At 41.5% G+C, this 12,910-nt stretch overlaps 1 protein-coding gene across 4 annotated transcripts in view; it reads left to right on the top strand.

The window, feature by feature from the left end:
• Positions 1 to 12,910, top strand: part of MCF2L2 (MCF.2 cell line derived transforming sequence-like 2) — a 239,805-nt gene that overhangs the window by 199,949 nt on the left and 26,946 nt on the right. For all 4 annotated transcript variants that reach the window (XM_067034104.1, XM_067034103.1, XM_067034105.1 and 1 more), the window contains 5 exons: positions 103 to 174; positions 3,057 to 3,182; positions 10,019 to 10,234; positions 11,306 to 11,398; positions 11,571 to 11,649. In XM_067034104.1, the coding sequence (XP_066890205.1) occupies positions 103 to 174; positions 3,057 to 3,182; positions 10,019 to 10,234; positions 11,306 to 11,398; positions 11,571 to 11,649 (586 nt within the window). The remainder of the gene's footprint in view (positions 1 to 102; positions 175 to 3,056; positions 3,183 to 10,018; positions 10,235 to 11,305; positions 11,399 to 11,570; positions 11,650 to 12,910) is intronic.

Raw genomic sequence — 12,910 nt, 5'->3', positions numbered from 1 at the left:
TATATACATCCTCAGATTAGCTTTGGCTGGAGATTGTTTGCACAACAGATTAAGTTGGCCTTCTACTTTTTGATTTTCAATAAAACTTTTGGGTTAACACAGGGTCTGCTGGATTTTGAGTCACCTGAGGATTTGGAGATGGACCCAGGTGATCTAGAAGGAGGTTCAGCTAAGGTACTGGATATTAAATATCGTTCTATGTACTAACTGCTAACGGTGTTTGCCTATACATGGAAGGACTTAAGAGCAATTTTGTTTTGTTTATTATCTTTATTGTGTAAATTTTCTAGAATAATATGCATCCTATAATTCATAGTCAGGAAAAAACAAAAAAATAAAGACAATTTCAAAGTGGGGATTTGTAATAGGATAAGTGGTAATATATCTTCTTCCTTCCACATAAAAATGTTTTACTGGAATACAAAAGTAAGCGAAGGTATAAAATGCATACATAAAAGACTGGAAGTAGGGCTTCCCTGGTGGCGCAGTGGTTGAGAATCCGCCTGCCGATGCAGGAGACACGGGTTCGTGCCCTGGTCCGGGAAGATCCCACATGCCGCGGAGCAACTAAGCCCGTGAGCCATGGCCGCTGAGCCTGTGCGTCCGGAGCCTGTGCTCCGCAACGGGAGAGGCCACAACAGTGAGAGGTCCGCATACCGCAAAAAAAAAAAAAAAAAAAAAAGACTGGAAGTAAATATAATAAAATCCCTTCGGTGGTTTTCCTGCATGGTAGGATTATGAATGACTTATATTTACTTCTTTGTATGCCTTAGTAAATCTATATACATTATGCCCTGTTCCCTTCCGAATGTGTGTGTATATGTGTGTGAATTCTAAGACAACCAAGAAGAAACTTGGAAGAAGTGATGGCCACACCAGATTGGGAAGAAATTTGTGGCTTGGAAGTGGGTTTTTTCAATTTTTCCATTATAAAATTCTGGTTTTAACAAGAATAACATGAGGCATGTGTCTCAAGGGGTGGTCATTTGCATGTCCTCTCTGCTCAGATGATGCTGTGGGGATGCCTTAAGATTAAAGGAAGCTCAAGGCACAGGTAGAAATTTTATAGCCTGGAGCAAATGCAGCTAGCCTGGTTTAGAGGAGTTTAATAATGTTTGTAAGAATTTACCCTGAAAAAAAAAAGAAAGAAAGAAAAGGCTTCCCTGGTGGCGCAGTGGTTGAGAGTCCATCTGCCAATGCAGGGGACACGGGTTCGTGCCCTGGTCCGGGAGGATCCCACGTGCCGCGGAGCGGCTGGGCCCGTGAGCCATGGCCGCTGAGCCTGCGCGTCCGGAGCCTGTGCTCCGAAACGGGAGAGGCCACAACAGTGAGAGGCCCGCGTACCACAAAAAAAAAAAAAAAAAAAAAAAAAAAAAAAAAGAATTTACCCTGAGTTAGAGAGGTTTAATAATGTTTGTTAAGAGTCCTATATCACACGATGTGGTATAGCCAGCTGCTGTGTTTGTGGGAGGAGGGTTAGTGGGAAGGAGAGGGAACAGGTAGCCGTTGAGTCTCTAAAAGCACATTGAGTTTCAAGTGTTTAGGAAAGAGGGAGATGCCTGGTGTAAGAACTTTTAATCCTTTGTTAATGACGTTACAATAAACCCGGGTGAGAGTGTGTTGTCTTCCACCAGGACCTGGAACACATTTACCATGAGTAAGAAGGTAAGAAACCATGGAAAATTGTTCACTGGAGGCAGCATGCTCTGCTCCATTCATCAGCCCTGTCACTCATATCTCTTATCCAAAGATGCTTATCTTCAGAGTTTAAGTAGAGATTAAGAAAATACACAACCCTTTGCTTACATCATGCAGTAGAGGATAAGAAGAGGTGGGGCTATATGTGGAGCAGCAAAGAGCTCTCTGTTCTTTGTTGTAGAAGTTCATGTGTTAAAAAAAAAAAAAAAATGGGGGCTTCCCTGGTGGCACAGTGGTTGAGAGTCCGCCTGCAGATGCAGGGGACAGGGGTTCGTGCCCCGGTCCAGGAAGATCCCACATGCCGCAGAGCGGCTGGGCCCGTGAGCCATGGCCGCTTAGCCTGCGCGTCCGGAGCCTGCGCGTCCGGAGCCTGCGCGTCCGGAGCCTGTGCTCCGCAACGGGAGAGGCCACAACACTGAGAGGCCCGCGTACCGCAAAAAAAAAAAAAAAAAAAAAAAAGGACGAAGCCAAAATCTTTTTGTTTGTATTTACCAGATAACAGATAAATGTGCTATGTAGGTAGCAGGGGAATAAAATACGAAAACCCTAAGCAAAAGCATTCAAGCTGAAACAACCATCCCTATCATGTCCTAAGTGTCACAATAGTAATAATTGGAACGTTGGTCTCTTAAATTAGCTTTTCCCTTAATGTTGGGTCTTTATGCTGTTTGGGAGGAGCAGATCACATTGGCTTACCTCTTTGGCATCTTTAATGGTGATAGAATATGGGAAGTGCAGGGGGAGGAGAGGAGAGAGAAAGGGCAGAGCTTGGGTAGATTCAGTGTGGCAGATGCCACCGTTATGGTGTTTACACATAAATCATTAGTAAACCTCTGCATAACAGCCCATTCTTTGCCTCTAAAGTTTACAAATATTCTCCTCTGGGATGGTTTTAAGTATAATTTTACCCATAGGAATAAGACTGTCACCTTAAATACAGGAATATGATACTCAGATTGTACTTTTTAATAGGCCCTGGGGGTAGGGGAGTAAAAGGGAGAGCACCCTATTTAAAAGGGCTGGGCTTTTCATGCTTTACAAAAACTCAGGATGTTTCTTATATAGCTAGAATATAATGTCCATGATTTTATGAACTTCATTCTTCATTAGTGCAATGTGCAGAAAATGTAATGATTTTGCTTGTATGTGCGTGTGTGTGTGTGTATCATATATTGTACTTAAACAGCAAATATCCTTAGCTACCATTCTTTGGGAACAGGGAAACAGGTTGATGTACCTACCTTCTCAGTCGCTTCATGCTGGCTGGATCCGTGGCTCCTTATCTCTGTCCTGTTTCCCTTCCTCCCTTGGTAGATGGTTTACCTTTTGATTTCCAACAAGGCATTTGGTTTCCACAGAATGGGCCAGAGAGGACCAAGGATTCAGCCTTCTCAGACGACCTACAACAAGCTTTGGCCATGATGGAGGATTTGATCAAGTCCTGTGAGTTGGCTGTGGACCTGGCAGCAGTCACTGGATGTCCGGTATGTTCCATAGCAGGTGCTGGGACATTTCAACAAAAGGCAGGCACAGTATTACAAAGGTAGCAGATACTGTGGCAAAGTTAGAGAACTGATCTGTGGGAAAGGAATTTGACTCTGGAGGAAAGTTACCTAAATCGGTCAGCCAACCTGTGCTACGAGATTCCAAGCAGCGCCTCAGCATTTTTAGGAATCTTGGGTTGTGGTCCTTGGGATCCTGAATGTTGAAACTGACCCATACTCTGGAGAAAGCAAGAACTCAGGGACCAGAACATATTGGGCAGGGGAAAGTGCTGAGGGAGTAATTTATTTTCTCACTCGTGGAACCATTAAAATATTAAAAGATTTTCCCTCTTGACTTATATTTTCTCTGTGAAAATTACTTTGAAAATGGGTCCTAAGTGAACACCTAACCCCATTTTACATCACAGATCCCAGAAGAGGCCCAATAAGCATATATTGTATATCTCTTAATCTAAGTGCTTAAAGAAAAATACCCAAAGAGAGAGTGCTGGGGGGTTGAGCCATCTCAACTCTGGCGTTAGAGTTAATCCCAAGCAGGCCAGCCCCAGGCATTACAGGCAAACTATCCTCTATAACTGTATGATTGCCCTGGGACTGGGACATAATTAATATTCAGCTGGTTTTCACTGTGAGCTACTCTAGATTTTCACTCAGGGGTATTTTCTGTCATTGTCATAACAAATTACCCCAAACTTGGTGCCTTCAAATAGTACAAATTTATTGTCTTACAGTTCCACGGATCAGGAGTACAACATAGTCTCACTAGGCTAAAATCAAGGTGTCTGCCTTCCTTTCTGGAGGCTTTAGGAGAAAATCTCTTTCACTGCCGTTTACGAAGGCCACCGACTCACTTCCTCTGCTCATGGCATCTTCCTCCCTCTTCAATGCCAGCAACGGAGGTTGAGTTCTTCTCCCATCACATCACTCAGACCTCCCCTTCTTTCTCTTCCACGTTTAAGGACTCTTGTGATTACATTGGGCCCAACCAGTTAATCAATGATAATCTCCCCATCTCAAAGTCAGCTGGTGAACAACCTTAATTCATTTGTCACGTAACCTGACCTAGTCTCAGGCTCCAGGGATTAGGACATGGACATCTCTGGGAGGCCATTCTTCTGCCTCCTACACAGGGATCAAACATTCAGAGAATTGTTGATACATGTCACACAGATACTTTCCTTCTCTTTTTTACCTTTTCATTTTTACCTGGATTTAACATACTGTTTATTGAGGTATGGGTAGATGAAATGACCTTTCTTTTCTTTCCTTGTCAGAAATCAAACCACGCAAATTAATTAGGGGCAAAAAAAAACCCTGTGATTTTTGATTTCCCTCCCTCCTGGTTTTCCTCTGGCCAGCATCTCAGAAACAGCCCCACTGGGTTTGCTGAGATCTGGGCAGCGATGCTATTACTGTCCCCTGGGACTCCAGAATGCTCTCTGCTTACTACTGATGCAAGATTCAAGAGGGTATTCATGAACCATGGGGTGTGTGGCAGAGGGGATTGTTTTCTTGATGATAACTGTTTCCTTCTTTGGCTAAGAAAAGTCAAGAGAGCAATTTGTTTAATCATTTGGAACATCTTTCTGTTCTTCTTTTCATCTTTGAACACATGTCAGCTACCCCTATCAGATGTCCCTTTCCCTGAATCAAAAGAGTGTCCTGGAGCCTGTACTCAGGGCAGAAAACTCCCAGCTATTATTCTGAGTGTAAGTAACATAGGAAGAGGAAGTTATGAGAAAAGAAGGATTAAAATGTGAGTAAATAGCAATTACTCTGATTTCATTCCAAGCTGGTTTGCATGCAAATAAGATGAATGAGTTTGTAGAATTTTAGAGATTTTTTAACACCAAGGCAAAGAACTTTTCTCCCCCATGTGTCCTTAGAATTGCACCTTTGACATACACTCCATGGTTTCTTTTTCACTAAAACTTTAACTTGCTTTACATCTAGTACCTTAGGTAATGTATCCTGACAGTTTTGTATAATCCTACTGAATTATGGAAGAGCAGGCATTGGACTTTTCAGCTTTCTGATTCAGGAACAGGTCCATGGAAAGAAGAGTTGACTTACCCCAGTCACGTGGTCATCAGCCAGGACTACTTCTTGGATCTCTTCACTCCCTATCCAGGGTGCCAACCTCTCAACACATTCTTCATCTGATTCTGTTTAGAGTTTACTAACAACTCAACTGCTATTAACTCAGATCTAATGATTCTAAGATTCTTTGCATCAGCTTTGTAGAACTTTATCACAAGGTGTTTACCATCACATGCTGTAGGTAGAGATGAATCCAGAACTTAACTTCTTAGTTTCTCTATTGACATCCAATATTAACCTGGTTTTGTGAAGAAAAGAAATTGAACTTGGTGGGATGAATTCATAATTAAAACAACTAGAAAATATGCCCTTCTGATATTTACATTTTCTCCCCGTTGTGTATACTCAGTTAGTTCTTGGTTTAATTTAATCACAGAAGATTTAAGAAAAAATTTTTTAAGAAAATTTGTTTTGTGGAACACTGAGATGTAATTTATTTCCTTCTCTTTATAAAAAAAAAGTCCCCCCCCCTATTCAATTCAGTGCATAAAATATAGATGCATTTAGAGTTCCTTTAAATCCTCACTTGCCAGGAACATGTTTCAAGGTTGAATAGTAAAGGTTGAATGAAATATTTTATTTTCTGAAACAAATTTATGTTATTCGATAAAGGAATTATTTTTGTTGCAAATTTATTGTGGGCTAGGGCCAGGTATTTTATTTTCTATTTTAGTTCCCACTTTCCTTACCATGGTGTTGGCTGCAGAGATAAGGCTGAGTAAATAATCTTGATGGCTCAGTGGAATTGACTTGTACATCATCCCACCTTCACAGCACCCATGTTAAAGGGTGATTGTGAGGCATAAATGAGGATTAAATCATAGGGCATCTAGCACCATTCCTGGCACCCGGTAGATGCTGAATAAAGGGCCCCAGTGCTGACTTATTTGTGTACTTAGGCTGGAAAGGAAGGAACCCCTTTGCTTCTGGCAGTTGTAATCACAGGCCCCTCAGTCCCACAGCTTCTACTTTTCATTTTTAGACCAGGCTTTGTGCTAATTCACTTATCCAGATGTTTCCTGCCTCTTTGTGCAAGAAGTGTATAGCTCTGTCCCTTTAGCTGTCATTGCCAGCAGTGAAAACCTGGGCACCCAAAAGAAGTCTCCTTCTGGACACTGGTTTTCCTACGGTCACTCTCTCAGTCAGATTCTTCATTTGGTCGATGTAGTCAAATTTGAAATTCTTACTTCAGAGCTCTTACCTACAAAATGTCCACACATGAAAATGGTAGCATTTACTAGATTATTTTGCCGTCATTTCCCATATCAGGGAGACCATCTGACATTTCATTTGCTGATTTGTTTGGGGCAGCCCCTATGTTCTATCTGTGAGCTCACACCCATCAGATTCATCAACACACCAAAGTGATGGCCACACTATTACGTCACTAGTGGAAAAACTGGAATTCATTCATTCATTCATTCATTCATACATTCATTTCCTAGAGCTGCAATAAGAAAGCACCACAAATTAGGTGGCTAAAAAACACAAAAATGTATTCTCTCACAGTTCTGGAGGCAAGAAGTCCAAAATCAAGGTTGTCAGCAGGCCCATTCCTCTGAAGGCTCTAGGGAAGAATCCTTCCTTGCTTGTCTCCTGGCTTCCTTGGCTTATAGCTGCATCACTCCAATTTCTGCCTATCATCCTAAATGTCTTCTCCATGTGTGTGTCTTTGTTTTCTTATAAGGACACCAGTCATTGGATTAGGGCCCACCCTTATCCAGTATGACCTTATTTTAACTAATTACATCTGCAAAGAGCCTATTTCCAAATAAGGTCACCTTCTGAGATCCTGGGTGGACATGAGTTTTTTGGGAAATGCTATTCAAGCCAGTTCAAGGTCATCACTGAATTAGCTTCCTCACAGTGCTGAGCTTTGTGTCCCCTCAGGCACTCACTAAATGCCAATAAATGATTCCATACTTTAGGTCACAAGTATTTGCAAGAGGTTGTACACATAGTCTCTGGCCTTGGGACCAACTCCTGTCTGGCTGGAAAGAAAGGATATATATGGTTGAAAAGATGGCCAAGGGTCATCCTTGGTCCTGTTCAGAGCAATCCCCCTACCCTCTTCCCTTTGGAGGCAGAGTAGCCTCCACACAGGCATGTGTCCTGGATGATGGTAACATATGTACACCTGTCCTTCATCACTGCTATACAGGGCATGTGCCCTCAGCCACCACAGGATGGGCCTCAAGCACTGAGATGTCTGATCCCATCACAAGCGTGGTCCTGAGAAAGTTTATGCAAGATGTCCTGGATGATATGTAGCCCATCTCTTCCAACTCATCTCAAAAGACCCAGCGATTCCTTCTGGTGACCTCCAATGATGACAGGCTTACTGGAAAAGGCAACTGTCTAGCCTCAGGAAGAGTCAGAACAATGACAGGACAGGGCTCATGGATGTGAGAATTAAACAATTCCAGGATCCACAGCAACTCTAGGGCTTTGGCCTGGGAGGGAGCTGGGGTTCTCACCTGTGTGCTCTGCCTATACGTGCCAGGTATGTCCTCTCCCCTCACCAGCCACTGACTGGTTCTTTCCCCCCATTGGTGTCTTTTCCTCTTCCTCATAGTTTCTGATTACTTACCTTCTTCATTGCTCTGCTGGCTGTGGGAGGGATGAGAAGTGCAGAGGCTGTAAAGGCTGTAAATGTCACTGCCTAGGGTGGCCTCTTCCGCCTCTACAGCCCACGGCCTTGGCAGACACCTTAACTCACATCACCCAGCCCTCTGCAGGGTCATCAGAGTGTACACCTGGGCTTGTTCCCCCACTCCCCCTCTTTCAGAATTGCTTTTAAAAGCTATACTATGAAATGATGCCTCCACATTTCCCAGATGTGTTCTTAGAAACAGCTTTACCTAAAATCCATTCATCCGTCTATTCTGGGATGAGGTTGAAGGTGGGCTCAGTATTTGACGCAGTGACCCTTTATGAAGACCCATGGGAGAAATTTCTCTCACGTCTTATTAACAAATTGCCATGCTTTCCCTTAACAACTGGCTTGGGTATGTCTTCAGACATAATGAATCATATAACTCACCAGATTTCCCTCTGTACTGCCTGCTAGAAAGTCAAAGTCTAGTCTGCAGCAACTTTACATGCTTTTTATTGTTTGGGTTTTATGTACATCCTCTTCATCTTACTGTTTTAATCTCTATTTTTTTTCTTCAGCCTAATTTCCTTGGTTATTTTCTGTCTGCCTATAATATATATATTTTATAAGATGTATCTAATTTTTGAAATGGGGTGAAATATAAATACATTTTTTAATAGAAACTACTGATTACAATCATTCCTGTGGCAAATGTTAAACATCTACTTTTGCCAGCTGCCTTGACTAAACATATTTCCTGTACTCTATAGGTCTGAATTGTACAAATTGAATGGGTGTAAAGGAGAAAGCAATCACTGAGGGCTGGGGTGTTTCCATTTGAGTGGGTGCAGGAAGGATGTGGATAGAGTGAAAAACTCCTCACCGGTCCTCATGGACCCATCGCCCATCTGTCTTGGGGTGCAGTCAAGCTAAGCCTGGGCAACCTGCAGCGGAAGCATCATGCTTTTAGGAGAGAAGGCCTTGTGACTGGAGCTCTTATTCCTCAATGAGGATCTTATTCACTACATTTAACACATGTAAATTTTACAAAGCAAAAAGAGAAAAATAGCTCTGAAAATATGACACAAGCACCATAGAGATGACTAGAGTTTATTGTCCTTGAAGTTTTTGTTTTTAGACTTTCAGATATAAAGTCATTCATTTTTTAAAGGTATTCACAGTTTGTTCAATATAAATAAGTTATAAAATGCACATATGTCTAGTAATAATTATCAGAAATTGTAGGGCTTTATCTCAGCTAGATGTAACTCAGGGAAATGTCTCTGTCCTGGTCCTGTTCAAATAATTTTTCCTTTTGGTGTTTTGATTCAGGGAAATAAATTCTTGATTATCTACTTTAAGTGATATAATTTTTGAAAAATACCACATTTCTAGTTCATCACACTCCACTACCTTTACAGAGAGCTCAGAGAAGGCCAGGTCACTTCATTTGGACTTTCAACCAGACATATGATGGTGGAAGGAGACATAGTATGTGCCTTAGAGCCAAAAAGATGAAATAAAAAATTTGTCATTTGGAATTATCTTTGCACTGTTCACTCACTCTGAAAAATGCAGAGTTGAATGTAATTACCATTTCCATTACAGTATTATGAAGATTAGGTCATACTAAGCTTTCTCCTTTCAGAACAAATCTCATGTTCTCAGGTTCTCATATACCTGAAGGAGAGGTTAGGATACAGATAGAATACATGGATTACCAAAGATCCATAATGCAGCAAAGATTCTGGCTCTCCCAAACATAATTAAAATGTTAATTTCTTGGCCTTTTTAAGTAGTGTCTTGTATCAAAAACAAAGAAGAAGAAATTGAATTCTGCTAGCTAAAATTAATTGCAAGACAAAAATATTGGAGTACTAATATCTTCAGTTCAAAGTATTGCTAACATGCACTATTTCCTTATATAACTGAATGATGCCATGCTCAGTGAAGCTCACAAAATTGTAGTTTTGATTAGTGACAGATTAGCCTGACTGGCACTTGTAAGATTGTAAACTTCAAATAAGCATGGTCTGTAATTTGAAAACAGACCCCTAAGAGTTCTTTCCTGTCAAGTAATTTAACAGCTTCTTTTTGTGTGTGTCTGTGTTTCCCAAAGGACGATATCAGAAAACTGGGCAAGCTGTTGATGCATGGCTCTTTCAACGTCTGGACAGTTCACAAGGATCGTTATAAGATGAAGGATTTAATTCGATTTAAGCCCAGCCAGAGGCAAATCTATCTATTTGAACAGGGAATAGTGTTCTGTAAGATACGAATGGAGCCCAGTGACCAGGGCCTGTCTCCTCATTACAGCTTTAAGAAGTCTATGAAGGTAAAGGGGTCCTATTGCACTTGGGAGTCAGCACAACCCTATGGAGAGAAATGCTGTTATCCGTATTTTACAGATAAGGAAACTGAGGTGAGGTTAACTTGCCAAATGCCACACAACTGAGCGAGAATCCACACACAGGCCTGATTCCAGAGTCAGAGCTAATCAGCCACTAGATAGGGCCAGCGCTGGCACAGAGGTGCCTTTGTGCTGGGTGGAGAAAAAGGACCCAATGGCAGCCTGTCTGGGCAAACTAATTGAAAAGTACCCTCTTTCCTCCAGGCAGAGGATTGAACACCTTGGAGATTAGAGCATGGGCTGGATTTCATCTTCTCAACCATGCATCTTTGCATGCAAGTGTAGGCAACATCCTGACCCTGGGGATATAGGAACCCATGTCCACACCAAACATTGCCTCTTACCCATATAAGAAATATTTCATAGCTAGCGATCACATGCACACACACACGTGCTCTTGTGATTAAAATTGGTAGTTTATTCATAGTACTTTTTGTTATTTTTGTTTCTTAATGGATACTAATTCAGTTACTACTATGTAGAGATTTGTGAAATACTCAGTATTAAAGGAGAGATAATCTTTTTGCTTAAAGTTGAAGGCTACAGCTCTGCATATGGAAACATATAGTCTGTCTTGTCCTCTGAAACAGACAAGACAAATGACACTGTACCAGATTATGTTTTATGCTCCTTGGGGCTGTTAACAGAGGACAGCAAAACACTTGGAAGGAAGATGGAAGAAGAGAGCAATCAAGGGTAGCAAAGATTAGAGTGGCTGACAGGGATAATTTTTTTTTCTTTTTTCTGTATGCGGGCCTCTCACTGCTGTGGCCTCTCCCGTTACGGAGCACAGGCTCCGGACACACAGGCTCAGCGGCCATGGCTCACGGGCCTAGCCGCTCCGCGGCATGTGGGATCTTCCCGGACTGGGGCACGAACCCCTGTCCCCTGCATCGGCAGGTAGACTCTCAACCACTGCGCCACCAGGGAAGCCCGAGGGATAATTTTTTAATCAGAAAAGATGGTATAGAAAATTTTCTTCTTTCTTTACAATAGTTAATGACACTTTCAATTCACCAACTTGGAAGGGGGAGCAACAGAAAGTTTGAAATTACCAACCAAAATGGACTCGAGAAATACATCCTACAGGTAAAATTCATGCCTTCCCCATAGGTGTTCTTTCCCCTTTCCCTATTGTGTTCCCATGACTCAACCAGTGTTTTCTATCACATCCTAAAGGTCACACAGAGAATAAAAGTCCTGTCCAATTAATGCACCATATGATCTGATACTCATGGTATTTTCTTATTTGTAATTGCAGGCAGCTTCAAAAGAAATCAGAGATTGTTGGTTTTCAGAAATAAGTAAATTATTGCTGGAACAACAAAACAATATTAAAGGTAAGGTTACCCTTGCTGACTTTAGTCTGGAGAGTTATACTGATTCCAATTTTGTAGTGGGTAAGGAGATTGGGGATACTGTCAAAGAAAATGCTTTGCCTAGAAAATAACTGTGGGCACATTTTCATAGTACCTGGAAGCACCTGTGGATTCTTTAGATTGTGTGTGGGTTTTTGTGGTTGTGTGCATGTCCCTTTTACACATACTCCCACATACCCAATTGCCAAGATCCAGTTTTCTTAATCAGAAGTCAACAGTCTGCAGCCCAGAGGAGGGTCCTTGCCAGAACTCAACCATGCTGGCACCCTCATCTCAGACTTCCAACCTCCAGAACTGTGAGAAATAAACTTCAGTCATTTATAAGCCACCCAGTCTATGGTATTTTGTTATAGCAGCCTGAACCAAGACAGCACACTTGATGAAAATCAGTTGGCCATAGATATAGAATTCTCTGCTGACAGTCTTTTCCTTTAAGCACTTTTGTCATCCCACTGTTTTGTGGCCTCCATAGTTTATGATAAGAATTAAGCTATTTATCTTATTAAAGATTCTTTGCATGTGACAAATTGCTTTTCTCTTGCTGCTTTCCAGATTCTCTGTCTTTTTTTTTTTTTAATTAAAGGGTAATTGACCTACAAAACTGTGTTTGTTCCAGGTGCACAACACAGTGGTTCAGTATTTCTATACACAAAGTATTGCTATAATTTATGTCAAAAAGTATACTGCCTGGGACTTCCCTGGTGGTCCAGTCCACTCTGCACTTCCACTGCAGGGGGCACAGGTTCAATCCCTCGTCAGGAAACTGAGATCCACATGCCACATGGCACAGGAAAAAAAAAGTATACTGATTGTGTTTTCTTTCAGGAGTTTTATGGCTTCGGGTCTTACATTTAAGTCTTAATTCATTTTGAGTTTATTTTTGTATATGGTATGAGAAAGTAGTCCAATTTGATTCCTTCACATGTAGCTGTCCGGTTTTCCCAACACCATTTATTGGAGATGCTGTTTTTTCCGCATTGTATATTCTTTCTCACCTCCTTTGTCATAGATTAATTGCCCACATAAGTGTGGGTTTATTTCTGGGCTCTCTATTCTATTCCATTGATCTATGTGTCTGTTTTTGTGCCACTACCATATTGTTTTGATTACTGTATCTTTGTAGTATAGTTTGAAATCATGGCTCATGATACTGCCAGCTTTGTTCTTCTTTCTCAAGATTGTTTTGGCTATTCAGGATCTTTTGTTTCCATACAAATTTGGA

This window comes from Kogia breviceps, chromosome 5 (genome assembly GCF_026419965.1).
Source record: "Kogia breviceps isolate mKogBre1 chromosome 5, mKogBre1 haplotype 1, whole genome shotgun sequence".
In the NCBI taxonomy this organism is placed as follows: domain Eukaryota; kingdom Metazoa; phylum Chordata; class Mammalia; order Artiodactyla; family Physeteridae; genus Kogia; species Kogia breviceps.
This window is presented reverse-complemented; position numbering and strand designations above follow the sequence as displayed.